The sequence below is a fragment of the Xenopus tropicalis genome, chromosome 3, assembly GCF_000004195.4.
Source record: "Xenopus tropicalis strain Nigerian chromosome 3, UCB_Xtro_10.0, whole genome shotgun sequence".
NCBI classification, from domain to species: Eukaryota; Metazoa; Chordata; class Amphibia; order Anura; family Pipidae; genus Xenopus; species Xenopus tropicalis.
In genome coordinates, this window is record NC_030679.2 from 105,184,269 (window position 1) to 105,209,562 (window position 25,294).

The window sequence follows — 25,294 nt, forward strand, 5'->3', positions numbered from 1 at the left end:
TGACTTGAAAATGACTGGCCTTTTGAAGTGAACTTTCTCTGGCCTTGTAATGAGAAGTCATGCAGAATAAAAATCTCTTGTTTTGAAGTTTATCTTTTGTGATCGATTGATGTCATGAGATGGTTGTGGGTAAGCTCACTTCTTATTACTACAGCCCTTACATTCTGGCTAAAGTAGCTGTATGGGAGAGAATAGTCAAAATACTTTTAGCTAGCAGCATATTATTTTATCTATTCTGTACCATAGTGCAGTATCTAGAGATTATTAGGAGCAAGAAGCCCACGTATCTTTTTACCTCTGTGCTTGTAAAACGTACGTGGTGCAATGTCATTGAAAAGATGAGATTTATATAACATCATGGAGTAACAATGCACATTCATGAGTTGCATTTTGTGTATGAATTTTATTTCTATTGCACGTGAGAGTTGGCTTTATTAGGAAATGTTTAGGTAAGACACTTTATTTTAGTTACAACCTCTAGATCCCAAACTCCCTCTGACTGGCTGCAGGTTAATTTGGTCCCTACTAGTTGCTTATAGTCCCTAGTCAAAAAGCATAAAAATAGGGATTTGGATCTGGACTTTTATGGCAAAGGGCATTCATTATCAATTCTCCTTAAGGTTTGCTTAACAGATAAGCTTGTCTTACCTTTTACCTTATTTCATCACTTTCAAAAAAAGACACGCTCCATTGGACCACCAACATGTAGTCTCAGTCAAAAGTGGCAAACTTTTATGAAAACATTGCAAATATTGAAAATATAAGCTTGACAAGTTTCATAAGCATAAAAACTCTTAATTCCTTCACAGGTTTTAAAGGGGCACAACAGGAAGTCCCTCCCTTTCCTGAGTCTGTCCTATACATATATTTATACACAATTTTTTCTTATATATTTAATAAATAGATAACAATCGGTCCCAGTACTAAATTATAAATATTACAGTGGCCTGTCACCCAGACATAAAAAGCTGTATAATAAAAGTCCTTTTCAAATTAAACATGAAACCCAAATTCATTTTTATATTAACACATCCAAACCCATTATAAAGGCATTTAAAAATTCCAGCTGTCAATCATATATTGCTTGCCCCTGCCTTAGGCATAGAGGCGGAGTGGACAATAACTTTAGCTTTCCATTCAGCACTACCTAGATGTCACTGCACATCACATTTTTCCCCTCCCTCCTCATCATCTAATTGTGTAGCCAGTGCATGGGCCTGGGCATCTGATACCCCATTCTGGCACATAAACAAGATTTTGGCATGATACAAAGCTTGCCTTCATAACAGTATCAACAAAATGGCAGCTGCCTGCTTGCTTTGATTGAGTAATTCCAAGACAGAAAGAACAAGATTTATATTATTTATATAGAGTAAGTAAAGTTTATTTTGCTCAGCTAACAATATAGAAAATAATTTGGAGTTATCTCTTAGGGTGACAGGTCCTCTTTAAAACACTTTTTCTTTGTAATACATATAGCTCATTGTGTAGTATGAAATATATATTGTACAACTTGCACAAATTATTTTCCACTCTCACTAAATGGAAAAAAGTCCTCAATTTCCATCATATAGTTCATCATCATCATTATTATTATTATTATTATTATTATGCTTTAAAAGAAGCTTTCCTATCTTCTGTGGATACTGTGCTTCAGTACTTCTATGTACCCTATATGCCTCCCTATGTCTCCCCTACCAACAGGCTTAGGGAAACAGCACCTGGGCCACCAGAAATATCAGATGAGTTCCTGCAACTATACTGTTATAAAGGGAAACAGTGCAAAGTAGTGGGATTTTCATAATTTAAAGCCAAGGGTCCAAGGCATGTGCACCTGGACCACCTCTTATTTTTGCTGTGTTTATAGATTGTTTAGAATAATTATAGAATTTGTTTACTCAAAAACCGCCATTTCACGAAGTGATCCTATTCTTTACTTCAGATCTTCATTTTTTGTGGAAGAAGTTCAAAGTCTCGTGGAAGATATGCTTATATTGGCCTAAGCTATATGTGTTAAATTTCACAGTTGGAGATTAGAGCTTGTGTTGTCTGAGCTGTATATATGTAGAGCCCACTTGTGAAATCTGAAGGTGATGTGGCAGTTGTAGATTTAGATCTAGCTTTTCCAGGAAAAAGCTGAGAACATGAAGTCCGTGCCCCAGGTTAAAGGCATGTTTTAAGCTTTGGCCTCTTGCTTAGTGCAGCAGTGCCATACAGGGAAGGTACAACATATTTTAGCTAGATTATATATTAATACAGTCAGAAAGTTCTTTGTAACACACCAGTAATCTGTGTGCTGGCAATCATTTTCCTTCTCTTTATGCACACAGAATGGATTTTTATTGTTTCTAGCAGCTGGTCAAGAATTAGGTCATGGCCAAGTGCTGGCATATGGGTGCTCCTAGCTAGTTTAGGTTAGGCCCAGTGCTGGTCAATGCTACATCATGGGTAGAGTTAGCACTGGCAATTTTTTTTTCCTTTGAGCATACTGCTGTTGCATTTACATGGCAAAGATGCCAGTCTCAAATTAATAAAAGTAGTAAAATTAAAAAATTGGCGGCACAAAAGAAATAAATTATATTTATCCCATGCCCATGTATTGGCAACTATACCAGTGAGTAATCATGAGGGGACTGGTGTTACCCCATGCCAAGCATAAAATAAAGACAAGACTAGTCTGCAATCAGATATATTTAAAGCATTGTAAATGTATATCTACAGTGGAGGAAATAATTATTTGACCCCTCACTGATTTTGTAAGTTTGTCCAATGACAAAGAAATGAAAAGTCTCAGAACAGTATCATTTCAATGGTAGGTTTATTTTAACAGTGGCAGATAGCACATCAAAAGGAAAATCGAAAAAATAACTTTAAATAAAAGATAGCAACTGATTTGCATTTCATTGAGTGAAATAAGTTTTTGAACCCTCTAACAAAAAAAGACTTAATACTTAGTGGAAAAACCCTTGTTTGCAAGCACAGAGGTCAAACGTTTCTTGTAATTGATGACCAAGTTTGCGCACATTTTAGGAGGAATGTTGGTCCACTCCTCTTTGCAGATCATCTCTAAATCCCTAAGGTTTCGAGGCTGTCTCTGTGCAACTCTGAGCTTGAGCTCCCTCCATAGGTTTTCTATTGGATTAAGGTCCGGAGACTGACTAGGCCACTCCATGACCTTAATGTGCTTCTTCTTGAGCCACTCCTTTGTTGCCTTTGCTGTATGTTTTGGGTCATTGTCGTGCTGGAACACCCATCCACGAGCCATTTTCAGTTTCCTGGCAGAGGGAAGGAGGTTGTCGTTCAGGATTTCTCGATACATGGCTCCGTCCATTTTCCCATTAATGCGAATAAGTTGTCCTGTGCCCTTAGCAGAAAAACACCCCCAAAGCAAAATGTTTCCACCCCCATGCTTGACGGTGGGGACGGTGTTTTGGGGGTCATAGGCAGCATTTTTCTTCCTCCAAACACAGCGAGTTGAGTTAATGCCAAAGAGCTCTATTTTGGTCTCATCAGACCACAGCACCTTCTCCCAGTCACTCACAGAATCATTCAGGTGTTCATTGGCAAACTTCAGATGGGCCTGCACATGTGCCTTCTTGAGCAGGGGGACCTTGCGAGCCCTGCAGGATTTTAATCCATTGCGGTGTAATGTGTTTCCAATGGTTTTCTTGGTGACTGTGGTCCCTGCTAATTTGAGGTCATTAACTAACTCCTCCCGTGTAGTTCTAGGATGCTTTTTCACCTTTCTCAGAATCATTGACACCCCACGAGGTGAGATCTTGAGTGGAGCCCCAGAGCGAGGTCGATTGATGGTCATTTTGTGCTCCTTCCATTTTCGAACAATCGCACCAACAGTTGTCACCTTCTCTCCCAGCTTCTTGCTAATGATTTTGTAGCCCATTCCAGCCTTGTGCAGGTCTACAATTTTGTCTCTGACATCCTTGGACAGCTCTTTGGTCTTTCCCATGTTGGAGAGTTTGGAGTCTGCTTGATTGATTGATTCTGTGGACAGGTGTCTTTTATACAGGTGACTAGTTAAGACAGGTGTCCTTAATGAGGTTGACTAATTGAGTAGAAGTGTCTAACCACTCTGTGGGAGCCAGAACTCTTAATGGTTGGTAGGGGTTCAAAAACTTATTTCACTCAATGAAATGCAAATCAGTTGCTATCTTTTATTTAAAGTTATTTTTTCGATTTTCCTTTTGATGTGCTATCTGCCACTGTTAAAATAAACCTACCATTGAAATGAAACTGTTCTGAGACTTTTCATTTCTTTGTCATTGGACAAACTTACAAAATCAGTGAGGGGTCAAATAATTATTTCCTCCACTGTATATGGAGCATGGAGGAGCACTCACCAAACAAAAACACAGCATGCCTGGGTGCAGGTAAAATGTGAGCAGAGCAACAAAAAAGTACCTCACTCAAAAGGCTCAGTTGGAGTAACTGATTTTAATAAACAAGCAAAATAGATTCCAACATTTCGATCACATTAACATGTTCTTCCTCAGGGAAAACAACAATATATATAACAAACAATATATTATATATTTGTTGTAGAGCAGGGGTGCCCAGATTTTGTCACCCTATGATCTGCTCTTGCCACCTCGCCTCCGTCATGAGATCTACCACAGTTAAAATAATGTGACTTCTATCATTTAGCGCAATAAGCAAGAAAAAGTATCAATCGATGTTTAACAAATACACATAGCAATATATAAATGCATTGCCAAATTCACATTTAATGCCCACATAACATCATTCAAGTGCCAACTGCAAGTTTAATGTGAAAGGATTGTTGTCATTTTTACTTCCCTTCTTCATGGCCCACTTTGTAGTCTGCACACAGAAACATAAATAAAGTGGGAACAAATATATACAGCGGCCCGGTGGGGACAATCTATTGCAGGGCTCTAGGTTGCAGTTACAATATTATCTAAAGTGATTTTTTTCACTCAGTAAGGCCAACAGCATGCACAGTTAAAGCCAGAACTGACTATGCTTCTTTATCTCTATGCTGTTTACAGTATAGATTATATGGTTGTTTGAGGAGTCTATTAAAAGTCCCCATACACGGGCCGATAGTAGCTGCCGATATGGGTCCCTTGGACCAATTCGGCAGCTAAGCGGCCCATGTATGGGCACTTCCGACAGGCCTGCCCGACCGATATCTGGCCTGAAATCGGCCAGATCTCGATCGGCAGGTTAAAAAATTCAGTCGGATCAGGGACCGCATCGGCTCGTTGATGCGGTCCCCGAACCAACTGCCCCATTGCCGCCAATGGGATTATAATTATTTTTTTTTTACCTACACGCTCCCCGATATTGCCTTGCTATAACAAACCAGTGCCTTGTACTTGATCCAAACGAAGATATAATTACTCCTTATTGGTGTAGACGCAATACTATTAGGTTTAATCAATATTTAAATAATTTTTAGAGCAGTTAAGGTATAGTGATCCAAATTACAGAAAGATCCCTTATCTGGAAAACCCTGTTCCCAAGCATTCTGAATAGAAGGTCCTGTGCCTGTAAACTAAATGGTTTAAAGTGCTGGTGGGTGTTGATGTGCATATTTCCACTTTTCCTTTTTGTAGATCTAAAGGTCTAAAAGGCTAAAAACTCTTATCAAAACAAATGGAAAGAAAATCAGGTTTTGAAACAATAACCTAATATTACATTTCTAAAAACAAATATAGAATCAGTTTCAAAGAACAACCACTAAAACCTTTTCTCTAACTTGTTCTGATCTCAATTATAGTTTGTACAGACAAGTCATACAATAGTCATCGTCTAAGCTTAGTCATCATCTAATGCAAGATGATGCATTGTTTAAACTGCAAAGCTCATCTGGGAAATTTTTGGGCCTTAAGCAGATTTTTTTCTTGATTGTTGTTGTTTAGTCTGGATCCTTTCTATTATATATATTGTCTAGAAACATGTCCTGATCTAGTGATTTTATGGTTTCTAATAAGTAAGGGAGATTAAAGGCAGGAAGGCTAATTCCCTCTGCCTGTCGGTGGTGGTCCATAAAGTTACTATATTAAATCTTGAACTGGAACAGGCTATATATTGTTCCTATCCAAATGATGCGTCAAATAAGATATATTCATGGGTCAATTAATTTTGTTGTAGCAGAAAATTTGTGAAAGCCTTGCCATATAATTGTTAATGAGCATTAGTTGTCAATATACTGTATACCATCATGTGCCTTAATAGGTGCTGCAACTAAAGGGCCAATGTCCACACCCATATTCTGCTCAAAGACGCACTGTTAAATAGTCTGCACAGGCCTAGACTAGCAATTTGTGGATTCTGGTAAATACCAGAGAGGCTGCTGCAAGATGCTATAGACAGTCACTGTTTAGTGGGCTGGTGGGGGGCTGTTTGGGCGTCCATGTATTTAAAATGCCAGGGCCTATTATGTATCCAAGTCTGGGCCTGACTCTGCACTCTGTCACCACACGAAAGTGGTGAATTGTATAACCTTACAAATTCAGAACAACACTGAAAGGTGCACAGAGAGAAAAAAATGTACACAGAAAAAGAAAGTGGTCTTTGTTATGTATCAATTATGCAGGCAGGCTTGCCAGTCTCCTCCTGTTTCCCAAGGCAGCAACATTACGACATAAAACATAACTCAGCTTATGGGAGTACATAACAGCCTTGTACAAAAAACAGGAGTTAAAAGAGGTATAAAATATACGCTTTTTTTTTCTTATGGGGGGGGGGGACATCGTTGGACAAAGGGACCCACATACCTGCATTCAAGGTGTGATGCTTTTCTACTTAGAGCACAGAAACCTTAAATTTGGACCAAATATGAGCCCTGATCTCTAAATGGACAGCAGATGGTGGGCACATTGTAATTTTTTACTGTATTTTTTGCTTATGCACTCCCATGTTTCAAGATGCAATCAGCTACATGATGTTTTAAGTATTTGTAGTTCATTAGAGCTCACCTTAGTCTGTTGCCCATAAAGACTCCATTGTGGCACATGTTCAAGTTATTTATGTTCAAAGTAAAAATGTACCTCACCTTGCTAAGTGCATGGGGAACAGGGTACTTATACCAGTACCCCAGCCATTGTGAAGAGGAGGACTTACAGTATGTGTGCCTGTAAGTAACTCACCTTCTGTGTCTCTTAAGGTGGCCATACACGCACCGATATTATCGTACGAAACCTCGTTTCGTACGATAATCGGTGCGTGTATGGCATGTCGGCGAGTCGACCGATATCGCAGGAAGCTGCTGATATCGGACGACTCGCTGATCGGACCAGTTTGTTAGTGCGACCGATGGTCGTACGAAACATCGTCAGATCGCCACGTGTATGGCCACCTTTATGTTCCTCTCTCAAGTTCCATGTTTCATTGACAACATGTATATTTTTGTGGTTGTGTATATTTATCTTTATCTGTTGCAATGTTTTTTCCCCTGTTTGGCATTATTGCTGTATTGTGTACAACACTACAAAAGCAGTGCCACTATATAAAGATATACATACAGACATAGGTTTATGATTAAAGCTTTATATCACATTCTCAAATGTGTTTAGCAGTGATATCTTAGTCATTTTTTGTTGCTTATTATTTATTTATTGCTTTGTTTTGCTGCTAATTTCTTTTAGTCCCTCTCCCTGCATTTGCAGAGACCACAGGCTCCTCTAATTGTTGTTTATTATTGGGTATTAAGCAAATGGGTTTGTCTGGGCTGTGGTGGCTAAGTAAGGGAGTTGGTTTGAGATACAGGAGATAAGTGGGTGCAAATATTGGATTCTGAGGCAAGTCAGATGTGGGTCCACCAAATGAGGCTTGCACAGGGCACTCTTGTATTCTAAATCTTCTAGTAGCACAGAGACACTGGTAGAAAAATGGTTTAGGCACAAGCCTATTGTAATTAAAAAAGTATTTTGTGTTAGTTCAGTAATTATACCTTTCACACCAGTATATCTGTCATTCTATCTAGTGCTTTTAGGCCTGGGATATAGGTTTATACAGGGTTACACGGGTGTGTTCAGTTTCTAAACCCTGTATGTATATTAAACCTTACAAACTGCCATCTACTGGGAGTCAACTGTAGGACATTATTTGCTCTTTTGTCAGCTTTCTGTATTATTATATGGATACATTGCTTTAACTTGTAATGGACTTACAGACTGCCAAATATCAAATGCTTTTTTAAATTGTGGTATTATATTCTTGTATTTTTTTTCTTGTGAAAAAAACAAGTTTAACTTTTGCTAAATTCTTTTTGTTCAAGTTATAACATTTTTTTTTATTTACATTCTAGAGATATGTAGAAAACTCCAATATTATGGCCTGTTACAATGAGCTGATCCAGTTGGAATTTGGAGAAGTACTTGCACAATTTAAACTAAGGTGAGCGATCTGTAAATACTTGTATGTACCCCAATGTTTCAGGTAAAACATGTGCAAAATGTATAATGAACCAGAGCAGTAAAATGATTCAGATGAAACTCAGTGTAGGACTGGCGAGACTGAGGATGACTTGGATGTAATTGGCCTATTGAATATATTGCAATATTTGCTTAAAGGGGAAGGCATTTCTCAGTAGGGTAAGTGCTGAGCATCTCTTGTCTTTGTCAGTATAAAGGAATACCAGGCTAGTGGCCCACCCATACTATAACCAACTTCATATATGTATAAGTATGTGTAAATGTATATAACAAAAAGGTATTTAGTGGTATTTGAGTGAGAACAGGCACTATGAGTTGTTTTTTAATCATGAATTTAATCATCCAGAGACATCTTCAGGGGCAGAGAAACAAAACCATGAACTGTTTCTAAAAAATAACAGGTACCAGTTCTGCATTATTCCTCTGATTCTCAAATATACTGTTTGTGTTTGTTGCAAAACCTTAAAGATAGAAATCTAGGCACCTAGGCCTGAAATAAGGAGCCTTTGTACGTGTGAAAAGCCAATATCATTTGGCTCATTAAGCTTATGTCACTTGATTATCTAATGGTATAGACTGACGTAGGGCAACCCTATAATCTCCCTGACTCCGAGCTACTGACAGGAAATCCTACCTAGAATCCACACATGACCTCCTCTCTAGAATCACAATCCAAGCAGCCTTACGCAGCCATTAACCCTCAAGTACCACACACACATAATAGTCTTTTTCTTTTTACAACAAATTTTATTATTGCCATGGAGTTTTAAAATGCCATACATTCTGTAGGACATGTACTCTAACCAGCGTCACATATATGTATGTTAACAGTCCTTTAAAGGGCTTGTAAGCCCAAATATAATATTTGTATAATGAAAGCAAATTTTAATTCTAAGCAACTTTTCATGGTTATTTTATTATACATTCATAGGTGTCAATTGGTTGGAAGTTATTTGCAAATATATTTGCTATTAAAAGCAGATTTGGTCAATCTGTTGCCTTTTGCTCAACTGCTGGTCCCCACTACATGTACAGTTGAAACACTGTAGCAAGATTCATCTCTCCCCATTCATCTCCCCAATATCTGCAATCCCTTGCATGTTGTGGCCATACACTGGCTGATACTCCATGGCAGCGGTTCTCAACCTGTGGGTTGCGAACCCTTTGGGGGTCGAACGACCCTTTCACAGGGGTTGCCTAAGACCATCGGAGAACACATATGTTCTTAGGAATAATTTTATGGTTTGGGGTCACCACAACATGAGGAACTGTATTAGAGCGTCGTGGCATTAGGAAGGTTGAGAACCACTGCTCCATGGTATCTGACCAATCAGGCCGAACAGACAGATTCAATATGAGTGGGAATAAATTGCCACACATGCATGCAGCTCTTTTTCTGGTCATTATCTCCTGATTTATTTGCGCATCTGCGCATGAAATGGACAAATCATCTGCGATCCAACAGAATCATACAACAATCTGTCACATTCAGCCCCTGACCTGTATACATACATACCCAGATCGATGGTCAGTATGGTCAGATTCATTCGGGCTGCCTGACCAAAATTGGACATGTATATAGTGACTTGAACGAGTTTTGTGTGATGATTATGCACGAGAGAGACCTAGTTGCTGTGTTTAATCAGAATAAAATGGTAGGGGGAGGGGCGAATGTACTTTTTGAAGGATTAACCTTAGAGCACTTAAATAGAAAAATAATAGTGTTCCTTTATGAGTATATTAGCACATACAAAAGCATTGCCTATACCCAGGACCTGATTTTTGGTTAATAGAAACATTTGCTGCCAAAATTCCAGGTCCAGCTCATTTAATGTACAGGATACACCAGAGCAGCTCACATACATACACAGACCTTCCAGCTTCATCATTATCTGATATTTTCATGTTCTCGATACTAACATCCTTCTGCTATAAGGATAGTAGAAAAATGGTAATCCCCATTACAGTGCCAGCCTAGGTTACAGATGCAACAGATGAATGACTGGTGTGACTTGTGGGACTACCATCATTGTGGGCCACCAGGCATATTTTTCTGTATGAAATTTCCCAGTGATTGTTGTGGGTTGTTGCAAAGTAATTTACCCAAAAAGGGGCACATAGGAACCAAAAAGTGGGTTAACTCACCAAGAAGACAATGTGGTCCAGGTGCACCAACCCCAGACCCACAGCAAAGGGAACGTCAACCCGCAAAGCACAACCGCATTGGCATAGGCACTCGAGAATTCCACAAGGGCCATGAAAGTAAAAAATGCAGTTGTCCCTTGCTGCTAAGTTAGAAACATGAGAGCCCATTCACCAAACCAAGTGACAACTTAAACGCAATGTACAAAGCTGCGTATTCAGTTCAGTTTGTCTCATAATAGTAAATGACATTTATAAGGTGACGAGGTTGAAGTTTTATTTCTGTAACATATAGTGCACCAGAAATTACCAGTCCCTGGGCAAGTCCTTATATTAAAATTATTTAATATTGCATGCACCATTAAATAGTGCTGCCTAATTTTCTTTTGGTCATGTGATCTGTTTTTCCTTAAACTACCCGAGTTTTATAGACTGTTTCTCTGCTTTTATTTCCATACCTTCTCCTCTTGTTTGTGTAAGCAGGCTGCTGGGTTGTTATGTAGCCCAACAAAGGGTTTTCACACCACTGACTCCTTTTTGGGTGAGACATAACTGGAAGAAAGTAGATATAATGTACAATAAGTACAATAAGTACAAGTGGCTATACCTGTTTTCAAGATGGAAATATAGTGAATCATTTTCTAAAAACACTTATTTCATTTACTAAACCATATATATGATTTGCCTACATATAAGGGGTCATTTACTATGACCCCAGGCAGAAGTGCAGGAGTGTGCCTGTTAGTACTTATGGAGAGAGTACTTCTGCGTGGGTCTGGCTGCACCCTACACAAAAAACTGAGGTGCAGAAAGCAATATCCTTGTTCCCAGGCCAGCCCACCATAAAGCAGGTGGTACAGGATCTCACTGCAGCCTGCATGCATCACTGCTCCCTGACTTGCACGTCTAAATGACAGTAACAAAAATTTCTTATTGAAGTGGCCTAGAGTTGTCTTTCCCTATAGCATACGTAAAGTTTTTAGTCTTTCTTTCTATTAAAATGGTTAATACATGAATGAATGACTGGACTTAAATAGGACTATAGAAAATATAATGCAACTTCCCCTTTAAGAAAGGTGACTCACCAACTCTTACTTCCTATCTGTTCTCTGGCCTTACGTCAGCACAGCAGGATGGAAAGATATACGACCACAGGATTCTGGGAATCCGTTAAGCCGCATAAATGGCAAAATGCCTACAGTTGTGCCCATGGAAACACACTGTTTCACATAATTTGATAATGAATATATCTTATCATTCTCATCATATACTGTATAAATATTTCACTGGTCATTTTAAAGGAATACAAATATATATGGCTGGACAACCTTTTCAGGTTTGAGTGGGAAACTTATGAAAACTTAAGTCATCTATAAGGCAAACTAACGCCTAATACAGCAGCAATATCAGCAAGTTTTGACTGAATCAGACCCAAACTAATGTACATTGGTCAATCCAAAGTAAAGCATATGGAACAGGTCTGCAATTATTTAAAAGCTGTAATGAAATGAAATGAAAACTGTAATGAAACTGTAATGATATGTACGCTTAGGCAGACAACTCTAAAGCTACAGTATTGTCCCCAGCAGTGTATTTAAGGAGTATGTGCACTAAAAGCCATGACAAGATCAGCCTCCAGTGCACATGTTCCCTCACGGGGTCTAACATCAAATGTAATAAGATGGCAGTCACCAACTCCTTTGCAGAAATTTGCATTCAGAGAGTGGGTACAAGAGTGAACAAGTACCGCATGTTTGCAAACAATCTATCATTGCAAAGTAAAAATAGCTTCAAGCTACTTTGCAAAATACATAAATTAAAAAATATGCAGCTGTTTCATGATTTTTAATATAATAATATGGCTTGGAACAGTTACCTAAACCTGGTCCCCTGTTCTCCTGCTGATCTGGCTGAATTTGAGACTCAAAATGTAACAGTAATCGATTGTGGGTTATGTAGTTCCTGCATTCAGTCTGTAAGCTGTGGAGAATTTGTAACATCAATGTTTCAGTCCCTTCTCCCCTGCCAAGGTTCCAGATGATGCAGAAAGAGAAAACCTGTTTTCCAGCTGGATTTCACCATAAAAAATTATATTGTTCATACTTTTTGAAGGAAGTATATTAGGGTTTTTTATGTTTTATGGGGCTCTCTAACAAATTTTGGTTCGGAAGCCAGAGTTCCCCTTTAAATTTTTGCTTCAGCTTTTCCTTTAAACAAAGTACATTAATGCCACTTTCTCTCTTAAGGGCTTGTAATTCGTTATTTACTACATTAGAAAAAAGTCAAGAAGCCATTGAAATTACAAGTGAGGATCATATAATACAGGTATGTTTAAATTCAAATTGCATTACTTAATCTGTATGAGGTGTACTGCCAAAACTAGGTCATTTAGTTAAAAGTGCTTAGATTAGCGCACAAATAAGCACAAACTGACTGTATAAAACATGATATTAGATTTGCACAGGTGAAGGATACAGTGTATATATTAATGCACCACTTGACTGGTCTTTCTTGCAGTATGTGAATCCTGCTTTTGAAAGCACGATGGGTTATCAGAAGGACGAACTCATTGGGAAAGAATTAACTGAAGTGCCTATTAATGAAAAAAAATCTGATTTCTTAGATACCATTAATTGTTGCATTAAAACGGGAAAGGTAAGGAAATATACCCCTAAGTGTTTAAACATGTGCATGTGTAAGAGACCGTTATATATTTTAAGCTGAGCTAAGTGCATTGGTTCAGTGTATTGTATGTTAAGCTGCCCAGCTATTCCTGATCTAGCTACTCTCTGCATTTTAAATTAGAAATAGATATACACAGGGTTCCATCTTTATACCACCCTCCTTTATATTGCCACTCTTATCTACTGCAGGTAAATTCTAAATCTATTTGCATGCTGCAACCCCTGTAATACAGACCCATACAGATCACTGGAACAAATGTAAGATACATTAAGGTTGATTCACTAAGGTGCGATAACGCTTATTGTATGCTTTTTTGCGTTAAAATTGACGCAAAAAATGCGATTCGCTAAAGTATTGTCGCATGCGTTAAGTCGCATATCGCGTGCGTTAAATAGCGCGCAACCGCAATGCGTTAATTTTAACACATTGCGTTAATTAGCGAATAGAAATAGTATTAACGTATTAGTCACAAATACATATGAAGCGTTAAACGCGCTAAATATCGCATTAGTCTATGCGAAAATTAACACCTACTTGGGGCAGGCGGTAATTATAGAAAAGTACAGTTAATGAGCTTTTGGCAACACAATATGGACTTTGCAGTGTGATTTATTCAAGTCTGTGTTGGCCCTAGAGTGATGCAGCCTACAGTTTGCAGGGAAATGGTCATTTTCAAAACAGTAGTTTTCCAAAAGTAATGGCGTGTATGGCTAATATGGTGTGCGTTTTTTCGCACGCGGCGACAATTTGTGTGTGCTGCGTTAATTAGCACGCATTGCGTCAATTACCACACGAAAATAGTCTTCGCGACTTAAATAACGCAAAAACAGCATCCTAATGTTTATCTGTAATATAATTTTATATTGTAAACATTACAATCCTGGAACACTGGAAAAAAAAAAAAATATATATATATATATATATATATATATATAAATAATATTTAAAATATGGGCAGCAGCGTTATATGCTGCCCGGTCAGTCTTCATTCAGCCACTACCAGGAAAACCTGCCAACAAGAGAGATTCGACCAAACCAGTTTGATATGCACTGTTATAAGTATTCTTTACAGCTTGGCTCCTATCTCCATAAAATGCTGCATGTGAATTACTCAGGATTGAAAGGCCAGTTAGTGGAAGACGGCTACAAAAATTTGGTTTTAAAAGGCACTTAATACAAAAGGTTTTTTTTCATGAATCGTGTGTTGTCGCGAAAAATAAGACGCAATAAAATTTGTAGTGATCCCCAACCAGTGGCTTGTGAGCAATATGTTGCTCTCAGTGCCCCCAAACCAGGTAGTTATTTTTGAATTCCTGACTTGGTGGCAAGTTTTGGTTGAATAAAAACAAAATTTACTACCAAATAAAGCCCCCTGTAAGCTGATAGTGTGCATAGAGGCTAATTAATAGTCATCTTAACCCTTATGTGGCACTTTTCTGATGCTTGTGTAGCTCTCCAAGTCTTTTTACAATTGACGGTGGCTCACGAGTAAGAAAGGTTGGGGACCCCTGATATAAAGTATAGACAATGAGAACCTTTCTTCGCCACTAGTTCTGGTCACTATGGAAAGTATATCTCTACCATCTGTCTGAAAACTTGATAGAATAAAAAGGCAAAAGTCAAATATATATAGCCTTAAAGGTAAGTTATGGCTGCCAAAGGCTTGGCAGGAACTACTAGCCTCTAGAGATGCAGCTGTATAAAGCATTTCAGACTTCTTGTGTTGACAAATGGCAGGTGTGGACAGGTGCATGCCAAGACAGTCAGTGCATACTGAAGACCGGATAGAAGGCGGCAGATTATTATTTCCTTCACTGGCATATTTACACTGGTTGAGAGAATACCATGTGTGACACTAGCCTATACTAGCCCATACTGACTTCAGTCTGGTTTCAGCAAAACAGCTAACTTAAAAGAGAAGGAAAGCTTCAATCACTGGGGGTGGTGACAAATGCTAGGCAGCCCCAGTGAATGTAATCTTTACTTACGTAATACCCCAGGCCAGTTCCTGGAGCAAGCAATCCTCTTCCTGCTTCTCTTTTCTATTTCCTCCCACAAACACAAAAATAACAATTTTATTACAGAATTATACATGATAAAATATTTAGTTTCCAACCCTTTCTCTTCATAAATTAGAGTGCTTCACTGGCAAGGGCCATGGCACAAGTCTCAGGAAATATTGGTGAAAGTCTTAATTGCATGGAGAGAGCTGTAGCATCACTGGTCCTAATACTCTTCTAACTTTCACAGGAATGGGAAGGTATTTACTATGCCAAAAATAAAAATGGTGACAATATCCAGCAAAATGTGAAGATAATTCCTGTTTTTGGACATCGGGGGTATGTAACATCAGAGATTAAAGAAAAAAGAAACACAAATGTATGTGTATTACGTTTAACATAACATCTGACAAATAAATATATATGACTTTGGTTATGGATATGGATCACTTTCTAGTCAAATCACATATCTTCAAAGGTAACAGTGTCAGAAATGCCTGGTTTCTGCTATGCTTAATGACTGGTGCACCTACATAGGATGATGACAGATGCTTGGACAGACTTTGGTAAAGGTATGGGATCTGTTATCCGATAACCTGTTTTCCAGAAAGCTCTGAATTATGGGAATGCCATGTCCATAGACTCAATTTTAATCAAATAATTTAAATGTTAACTAATGATTTCTTTTTTCTCTGTAATAATAAAACAGTACCATGTACTTGATTCCAACTAAATTTAATTAATGTTCAAATCTTATTTTAGTAGCCTTGCGTTATGGAGATCCAAATTACAGAAACATTACAGAGCATTTTGGATAACAGGTCCCACACTTGTATCCATATCACTAGCACTACACTACACTATCACTGACACTAACAGGTCCAGTTACAGATCAATAAAGGTTATTGGTGTAGTTGGTTCTTCCCTGAGAGCTTAAATAATTGAATTAATAATGTAAAAATACATTTATTAGATTTGGAAGCAGTGATTCCTTTACTCAACAGCAAAAGCTTTCCCAAACACTTCATTTAAACAATCCTGATAGATGACTGTAAGATGTATTGATGCTTGTCTATATATAGAAACTAATGAATAGTACTTTGTGGATGGTACAAATACATTTTTAATGTTGTATCATCTTGTGTTTAAGGTTTGGTGGATCTATCGATAATAAATGGCAGTGTTTCAGAAGTGCTAATGTTGAAGTGTAGGCGAGGTAGAGGTAGAGGGACTTTCTCATCCAGTAATATAAAGAAGAATAACCATGTTCAGGGATGGATTGATCTGCCAGAGCTGCCTGTGCTGTACCGTAGCCATTTAGGTCCCAAGCCTAACACACACAGTGTATGTCAGGTTCTCTTGTAAGTCCCAAGGCTTTAAATATTGGCTAAAAAAATATTCTTCAGTTGATATTCACATGTATCCATAATAATTGATTCTTAACATAAATGCATGTCAGAGCAACTTAGGGCAGTGGCAGATGGGGAGATTAGTTGCCGCGCTGCAAATCTTTGTTGCCACGGGCGACTAATCTCCCCGCAATGCCCTCTCACCGGCAAGAATGTAAATCGCCGGTGGGATGGCATACACGTCGCTGCGATTTACTGAAGTCACCCAAAGTTTCCTCTCAAGGGAAAATCGTAGCGACGCGTATGCCATCCCACTAGCGATGGCATTGCGGGGAGATTAGTCGCCCGCGGCAAATCTCCCCGTCTGCCACTGCCCTTATGTTGCAGCTTTGGTAAATGAACCCTTATGACTTTGGGTCTCATTCATTTGTACCTTATAATATTTCACAACTTTGTTTCTAAACGAGTATCTCAGCTACAGTTTTCACAACAAATAGAATTTCCGCGCTCTAGCTGGCCATGGGGCCAAATGCTCAAGGCTAATGTTCTGATCATTGTGCTGTTATGCAAAACTTTATGTGAAGACATATAACCCTTGGGGATACAGATTGGCTTCCTCCAACGAGATGGGCATCCTTTTTCCTTTTATTGGCGGATATTAATCTTCATATATAAATACTGATGTTTGCATTGGCAGCAGTGAGCCTATCTAATTTTAATTCAGTCAATGAACAATCCAGTGCAGGTTGGATACTCCCCAGCAATAATAGAAGCGCTATTTTATTTCTGATTAAATGTTACGTTTACTCATAACAATCATCCCATGCCAGAGAAAGTATTGTGACTGAAATTGTTTCATTGTCTGTGTCTTGTTTTCTTTGCAGTAAAATCAGACACTATGTGTCTATAAGCCGTCCATGCAGTGACAACAACAAGGTATGTACATGTGGTTTTGTACACAAGAGATTGCGCTTTTGTTATACCGCTGACTGGTTTGCCCCAAACTGACTGTTGCTATTTGTTTGCAGGCAGAAAAACAATGTGAGAGAGTTCAGGCCGAATCGCAAACAGGTTTGTTGAAGTGGAATTCAACCAGAATATATTATGGTTTGATATCAATTACTAGTTATTTATTGTTTGTCTAGTTGTGGTAGTTACGGTTCATCTCCATTTAAAAAGTACAACTGCTGTGACATGTTTTAAAATGATAATTAAACTATGACCAATTGGCATTGCAGACTATTTTTACTCACTGATATAGATTTTGATATACATAGATTTTAGCTGCTCATACATAAGAGCTTATAATTTGGTTTGCAGATGTTAGATAGCAGATATGGGCAAACTGAAGCTTTGTGCAGCTCAGCTACAATTCCCAGAATCCTCGGTCATCATGGCTGGAGGTAAATAGTAGTTTCACAGCTGAAAGACCCCATGATCCCCATCATTGTAGTACTATGTGGATCACGGTGCATGTATACAAATGTGATCATTCTGCCACAGGGTTCTGTATGGTTTCCCTAGATCCTTACTGTATGTTCCACTAGGTCCCTACTCTGTGCTTCTACTGGGTTCCAACCATATGATTTTACTAGGTCCCTACTGTATAGTTCCAATGGGTCCCTTCTATATGGTGCCACTGGGTCCCTACTTTATGGGTCCAATGGCTCCCTATTATATGATGCCACTGGGTCCCTACTGTATGGTTTCACTGGGTCCCTACTGTATGTTTTCACTAGGTCCCTACCGTATGGTTCCACTGGGTCCTTACCGTATGGTTCCACTGGGTCCTTACCGTATGGTTCCACTGGGTCCCTACCGTATGGTTTCACTGGGTCCCTACTGTATGGTTTCACTAGGTCCCTACCGTATGGTTTCACTGGGTCCCTACTGTATGGTTTCACTAGGTCCCTACCGTATGGTTTCACTGGGTCCCTACTGTATGGTTTCACTAGGTCCCTACCATATGGTTTCACTAGGTCCCTACCGTATGGTTTCACTGGGTCTCTACTGTATGGTTTCACTAGGTCCCTACATAGACATGGTCCTCTTTATTTTTTTCATGTCTGTGATTTTTATCTCAGTCTCATATAAAGGAAACATATATCAACCCAGACAACTTAATGTACAAGTGATGAGAGTGATCTACTGAGCACTTTGCCATTTACAGTTTTTGTAACTGTACATTGTGGCTATGTATTCTCTTTTAAAAAGAGTTAGTGCTCTATTTTTCCTTTTCCCTGTCTGTAAAATAATTTAGGAGATACAGGTATGGGAACCCCTGTTATCCAGAAAGCTCTGAATTACAGGAAGGCCATCTCCCATAGGCCCCATTTTAATCAAATAATTAAATTTTTTTTTTTTAGTAGCCTTAGGGCAGTGACACACGGGGAGATTAGTCGCCACACTACAAATCTTCGTTGTTGCGGGCAATTAATCTCCCTGCAATGCCATCCCACCGGCTAGAATGTAAGTCGCCGGTTGGCTGGCATACGCGGCGCTGTGATTTGCCGATTGAAAGGAAACTTTAGGCGACTTTGGCAAATCGTGCCCACTGGCGTTTTACATTCTAGCCGGTGGGATGGCATTGCATGGAAATTAGTTGCCCGCGACAACAGAGATTTGTCGTAGTGCGGCTAATCTTCCAGTGTACCCCTGCCCTTAAGGTATGGAGATCCAAATAACAGAAAGATCCCTTATCCGGAAACCCCATGGTCCCCAGCATTCTAGATAACAGTTCCCATACCTGTATAGATAAGGACCTCTCATCATGCCTGTATAGGCAACTAGAAAACCACTGACTTGGTACATTTAAATATATTTTAATATGCCACTTTCTATGTTAACTCTAATCTTGTTAACAAAAGTTTTGCAATAGTGTTGAAGTATAAAGCACTTTAATCTTTTAAACCCCTATGCGAGCTGTGCCTACAGAGCATGCTCCCTGCCTTCAATAAGGTATGTGCAGTAGGCACCTCATTGAAGTCCTCATAGTTGGAGAGGGAAGAAGCGCTCAGAAAGGAAAAGGGGGTGGAGCTTCACCTGCTTGTACCAAAAATATAACTATACTTGCAGCCCTAGGTTAAAGAGTTGTATGGTTGGTCATTAAACTTGTAATGTTATGAACAAGATCATGTAAAGATAGTAGACATAAATAGGGGAGACACTCCCTTTCTGGTTAGTTATTATTAAAAAAAAATGTTTCCTCATAGATATCCAGACCTGTAGACACAAGGACAGGCGGAAAGGTTCCTTAGACGTCCGATCAACCACCTCCAGAGGAAGCGATGGTATGAGAATTGTAATTCAATATAAAATTGAGTAGATTTTACTTTGTTTGTCATTTGGATATATTAATGAGTTGTTGTTAAATTTGTACGTAGCAGCTACTACAGACAGCAAAATGGCCGGTCAGTCAGCCTTGCGCTAATGCCAGACGAGGCGTAGGGTGGATATTTTCGGCAAGCAGAAAAGCGATTGCTGAAAATTCCGCCCTGCGCCTCCTACATGTGCCTGCACCAGAATGAATGAGATACGCTCGGGTGCAGGCACATGTAGCCGAAATCTGCATAAAAACATAAGGGAATGCAAAGTCTCATGTTTTTATGCGTATTTTGGCTATATGTGCCTGCACCCGAGCGTATCTCATTCATTCTGGTGCAGGCACATGTAGGAGGCGCAGGGCGGTATTTTGAGCAAGCGCTTTTCCACTTGCCGAAAATATCCACCCTATGCCTCATTTGGCATTAGCCTTAACTGGCTTCTTTCCATCAGATCCTGGGTTCTTGTTTAGCTCTACATGTTCTAGAATCTTTTGAATTTCCTCTTAAAGGACAAGGCAACTCAAAACAAAATATAATTTTTTGCCTAATAAAAGAAACCAAAATTCTAAGCAGCTTTGCAATATACATTTATTACAAGTTTGTAATGGTTTTTGAGTTATTTGTATAAATATAATTGCTATTAGAAGCAGTGCTTGCCTGTCCTTTTCTATTCTCTGCCCTGGGGGCTCTGACTGTTGAAACAATGTAACACAAGGCAGCAGACTGACAGACCTGTATTGCTGGAGAAGCAAGACCTTTGCAACATTGTTTAAAATGTAACAACCAGGACTTCAGCTTTCAATAGAATTACATTTACAAATAATGTTTAAAGGAACAGTAACACCAAAAAATGAAAGTGTATAAAAGTAACTAAAATATAATGTGCTGCTGCCCTGCACTGGTACAGCTGGGGTGTTTTCTACAGAAACCCTACTATAATTTATATAAATAAGCTGCTGTGTAGCCATGGGGGCAGCCATTCAAAGGAGAAAAGGCACAGGCACATAGCAGATAACAGATAAAACACTATTGTATTCTACAGAACGTATCTGTTATCTGCTATGTGCCTGTGCCTTTTCTCCTTTTTCCAGCTTGAATGGCTGCCCCCGTGGCTACACAGCAGCTTATTATATAAATTATAGTAGTGTTACTGTAGCAAACACACCAGTTTTACCAGTGCAGGGCAACAGAGCTTTAAAGTAATAAAAATATAATCCACTTTTATTTTTTGGTGTTACAGTTCCTTTAAAGCGATACAAATTTTTAATTATTTCATATTGGAAAGTTGCTTAGAATTTTGTTTTCTTTCATTATGCAAAACATTATTTTTGGGGTTGACATGCCCTTTAAGTCCCCCATTCATCAATAGTTATATTATTAGAATTGGGTCTATTAAAAAGCAGGCCTTTATTAGCTGGTTCCTTAGTTGTGTAGAATGAAGATCAATGAATTGGCCTCCTTCTAAAAGGGTCCCACTCCTTCTTGCTTGATTATTTTGCTATTGACATATAGTACTGGATTTGTTTTCACTCTTCACTGCAATGTCTTTTTATTCTCTATTTTAGCTTGGCTGATAGCTTTTATGCATACTTGGCCTCTTTGTACCTAATAAACGTTTCAGCGGTCCTGGCTATCTTGAATACCTTAAAAGCATGTTTCTTCTTACCAACCTCAGTACTAGGCATACTGACATGTATATTTATTAGGCACCATTTTAATAACATTTCCATTTCCAGTTTGCTTGTCTAAAATGTAGTGTCTTTGCTACTCCTTGTAGAGCTGTCTCTGCAACATAATCTCAAATGTTATGATCACTATTCCCTAAATGCTCCCCCACACAAATGCTAGCGATGAATTCTGAATAATTACTCTAGTCAATGTCTGGATAATTGAAGTCACCCATAATAACAACTTGACCTAGTTGTAAGCCTCTTCCATTTGTAATAGTAGCTGAGCTTCATTCTCCTCACTTATACTGTGTAGCATTCACCAATGATAATTTTCTTTGTAACCTTAGGTCCAGCTGAATTTTCACACGGTGCTCTACCTGGTAATTTCTTTAGTGCATGGCTTCAATTCTGGCTCTACATAAAGACAAACACCCCCCCCCCCCTTTTTTATCCCTTTTAAAATAGGTGTAACTATCTAATTTCAGTGCCCAGTCTCATCCCACCAGGTCTCTACTATAAATAATAATTTCCTGTAGATATAATCAACTCCAACTCTCCCATTTTACCCAACAAGCCTTGTGCTTTTGCAAGCAGAGAGCAGAGGTTACTACTTTTCCCTCTGTTTACATTACACAGTTGGAGCGTTAGCTCTAGTTACTGTTACAGCTGTCTTTCTACACTTGCACATGGCACTGGTAACATTTCAGAAAAAATGACTTTTCAGTTCAGTCTCAGTTCCTTAGGCTGAGTATAAAAACAGCTAATCAACTTTGTTCTTCTATTTTATCTCCCAAATCAACCACTTTACTGCCACATTCCTTTTAGGGATGGCAAACTAAAACCTTCCAGTTCTTCTGTTGGCCTTCTTCTTTAAGGACTACTAACATCTGTAGTGCACTACAAATGTTCTATCTCAAACCGAAGCTGCCTTTGATTAAATTCACCCCGGGTTGTTGCATTACTATGAGATACTGAAATGGGACTGAAAAGTCATACTAAAAACTTGGTTACAAAGCTTTGCTCTACATATGCTTACTCTTATGTATAATACTCAGAATATACTTTGTGTAAACATTCTTTTTCTGAAAATGTCAGTAATCTTAAAAAAGTCAGAAAATGCCAGAGCATGTAAACGACTTATCTGTAAGTAGTACTGCACATTGCAAACTGCTGCGTTACTGTTTATTTGGAACCAGAGACAGAGAGGGTTTCTAGGAAACTGAGAGGCAATGGAAAAATTTCTGGACTTATATCTTTAAACTACTACAGTAGTACCTTCCTACCTCTCTTTCTCTCTTTCTTTAGTGCAAGTCCTTACCTCTGTAATGAGCAGGTATGTAACTCTTTATATCTCCATATAACAGGTACTTATCCCTTTTTTTTTTTTTGCAGGTAGTTCACAGAGACGGCATTCTTCTATGGCCAGAATACATTCTATGACCATTGAAGCCCCTATCACAAAGGTGTGGTGTCATTTACTGCATTTCCCTGAGCAAAAAAAATTGCTTTTATGTCCCACGGGACCAAATTGCAGTTGGAACTAAGATGAAACCTGCATGATTAGTTACTATTCATAAAGTAAGTTATAAAGGCCTAAGCACCAATCAAGCAAGTTTAGAATAAAAGGTTATATTCTCACCATACATCTGCTATCCAAAATTGTTGCTATATAAAGAAGTATTTGTCTCAAGTCTGCCTGTATCAAGAAGGAGTGTTTGCCCTTGTGTGGTTTATGTGTTATGCTAATTCAAAGGAGGCTTTTAATGCCTCCGGACCAATATGAATAAAGTCTATATACTTTAAAAGTCCATACCATATAAACACATGCAAATGCACTCTGATTAACCTGCACAATACAATTGTTTTACTGGCAATTTGCTTGGCAAACCCATTACCAACATCAAGTGCAAACCGAGGTATTTCTACGAGCATCATTAGTATTGCTATCCAGTTAAAAGCCCAGGAAGCATGCTCTGATCCAATGGGATATGCTCCAATGGGATAGCCTTTGGTTTCATGGAGCAACTGTAATTTTTCAAGCTAGCCAATAATCCAATTACCTTTCACAATGATGCAATGGTATGCTTTTGTTGTTTATTTTTCATACACAGAAAAAAAACTCTTTGAATGATTGGATCTGCATTTTATAGCTAGCTTGTGGTTAACCTGGTGCACTTACTTGATGTAAGCCAGGGGAATTGAGACTCTCTAATTGCTGCTTGCTCTTGTACATTCACACTAATATAACTGTGTGAGTATACTTTATCCTGAATGAGCCTGAGTGGTGCTTAGACCTTTATTACATATATTTAAGGAAATGTAGCTACATCAAGCATGAATATCACAAGAAAGATATATTAACATGCCATTGCTTACATTTCCTGTTTGTTCTTACAGAACAGTTTTTATTTTCAGCAATTTTGTTTGTGATAAAAGTGATTGGCTGCCTGTATACTGTGCTTCTTAGCTGTATTTGATGCTGACATCCTCACACTCAGGACATCACATCCTGAAACTTTGTTATTAAAGAAATACAGCAGGTGTAGTTCCCGGTGGCACAGAGCATGGATATAGAGTTGCGAAAATGTCACTCTGACTCAAAGCTTCATATAGCAAGAAGAAGTATGAAACCTATGCTTAATATAGGAAGTTGGGCTTTAAAAGTTACATATGATCATGTGAGTACATGAGACTTCTCCTGCAAGCTGACATTTGTCATTCAAGCAGCAGCGCTGCATTAGTCAAGGCCCACAGCTCGCCTTAAAGGGTTTGTTCACCTTTGTACAAAATTCACAAATCTAACAGTTCACATTAATAGAACAATCTTTGCAATATAGATAGTTAACAAAAAATGTGCAGCTGAAAATATCTTCCGATCCTTCACTTCTGCACAGATCCTTTCCTAGGGGGGTCAGTGACCCCTATAAACATTAACATTGTCGGACTGGGCTGCCAGGAAAAAATCCGGTGGGCCCTGGCATCCCAAGCCCGATGCCTGTTGCCGCTCCCCCGACCACTGGTGTCCTCCCAAGACGCGTTTCACTTATGCGTGCTTAGGGGAGGACGTCAGGAGGAGGGCCCCTGTGTCTCATGTCAAACATGTCTAAACATTGTTTCCTGCGCCTGTGACAGAGTGCTGCAAATCTAACAAAACAGTATGTTAGATGTGTAATATGCTGAGTCTGTTTGCCTGAAGGGAGAAATTAACCAATGACCTTTTTATTTTTGAAACTGGTTAGAGTATACTAGTGTGTCAGCTTCAAAATAGGCCACTCCCATCCCTTCAGAAAACTGGTATTATATATGTATGTATAACTTTATGTATAAAGCGCTACTTATGGACGCAGCGCTGTACAGTAGAATACATTAATATAAACAGGGGTATTAAAATAGATAAATACAAAGTATTACAATAAGCTCAAATAAATAGAAGATACAATTGTAATAAGTTAAGAGTCAAAGACACAAGAGGATGGAGGTCCCTGCCCTGTAGAGCTTACAATCTATATATATATATATATATGTATGTATATACATACATACAGCCAGAACAAGGCTGGCCATGGCACTGTGCAGGGCTGTCATGATCTTGATGACTCTAACTGACCTCAACACTTTATATACATTCTTGGTACAGCTTTATAATATATGCACTTTTGTTTGCCAAAGTGCATACAGAATAGATAATAGTCTACAGATGGTTAG

The 25,294-nt window shown here is 38.7% G+C and overlaps 1 protein-coding gene across 4 annotated transcripts in view; it reads left to right on the forward strand.

Moving 5' to 3' along the window:
• The window catches only part of pde8a (phosphodiesterase 8A), a 150,553-nt gene that overhangs the window by 103,581 nt on the left and 21,678 nt on the right, over nucleotides 1–25,294 (forward strand). For 3 of the 4 annotated variants that reach the window (XM_031899209.1, XM_012959505.3, XM_012959506.3), the window contains exons 6-14: nucleotides 8,294–8,382; nucleotides 12,809–12,887; nucleotides 13,080–13,217; nucleotides 15,498–15,586; nucleotides 17,481–17,532; nucleotides 17,625–17,667; nucleotides 19,809–19,886; nucleotides 21,937–21,969; nucleotides 22,982–23,052. In XM_031899209.1, coding sequence (XP_031755069.1) covers nucleotides 8,294–8,382; nucleotides 12,809–12,887; nucleotides 13,080–13,217; nucleotides 15,498–15,586; nucleotides 17,481–17,532; nucleotides 17,625–17,667; nucleotides 19,809–19,886; nucleotides 21,937–21,969; nucleotides 22,982–23,052 — 672 coding nt within the window. The remainder of the gene's footprint in view (nucleotides 1–8,293; nucleotides 8,383–12,808; nucleotides 12,888–13,079; nucleotides 13,218–15,497; nucleotides 15,587–17,480; nucleotides 17,533–17,624; nucleotides 17,668–19,808; nucleotides 19,887–21,936; nucleotides 21,970–22,981; nucleotides 23,053–25,294) is intronic. The other variant, XM_002939622.5, reaches the window with a different exon arrangement.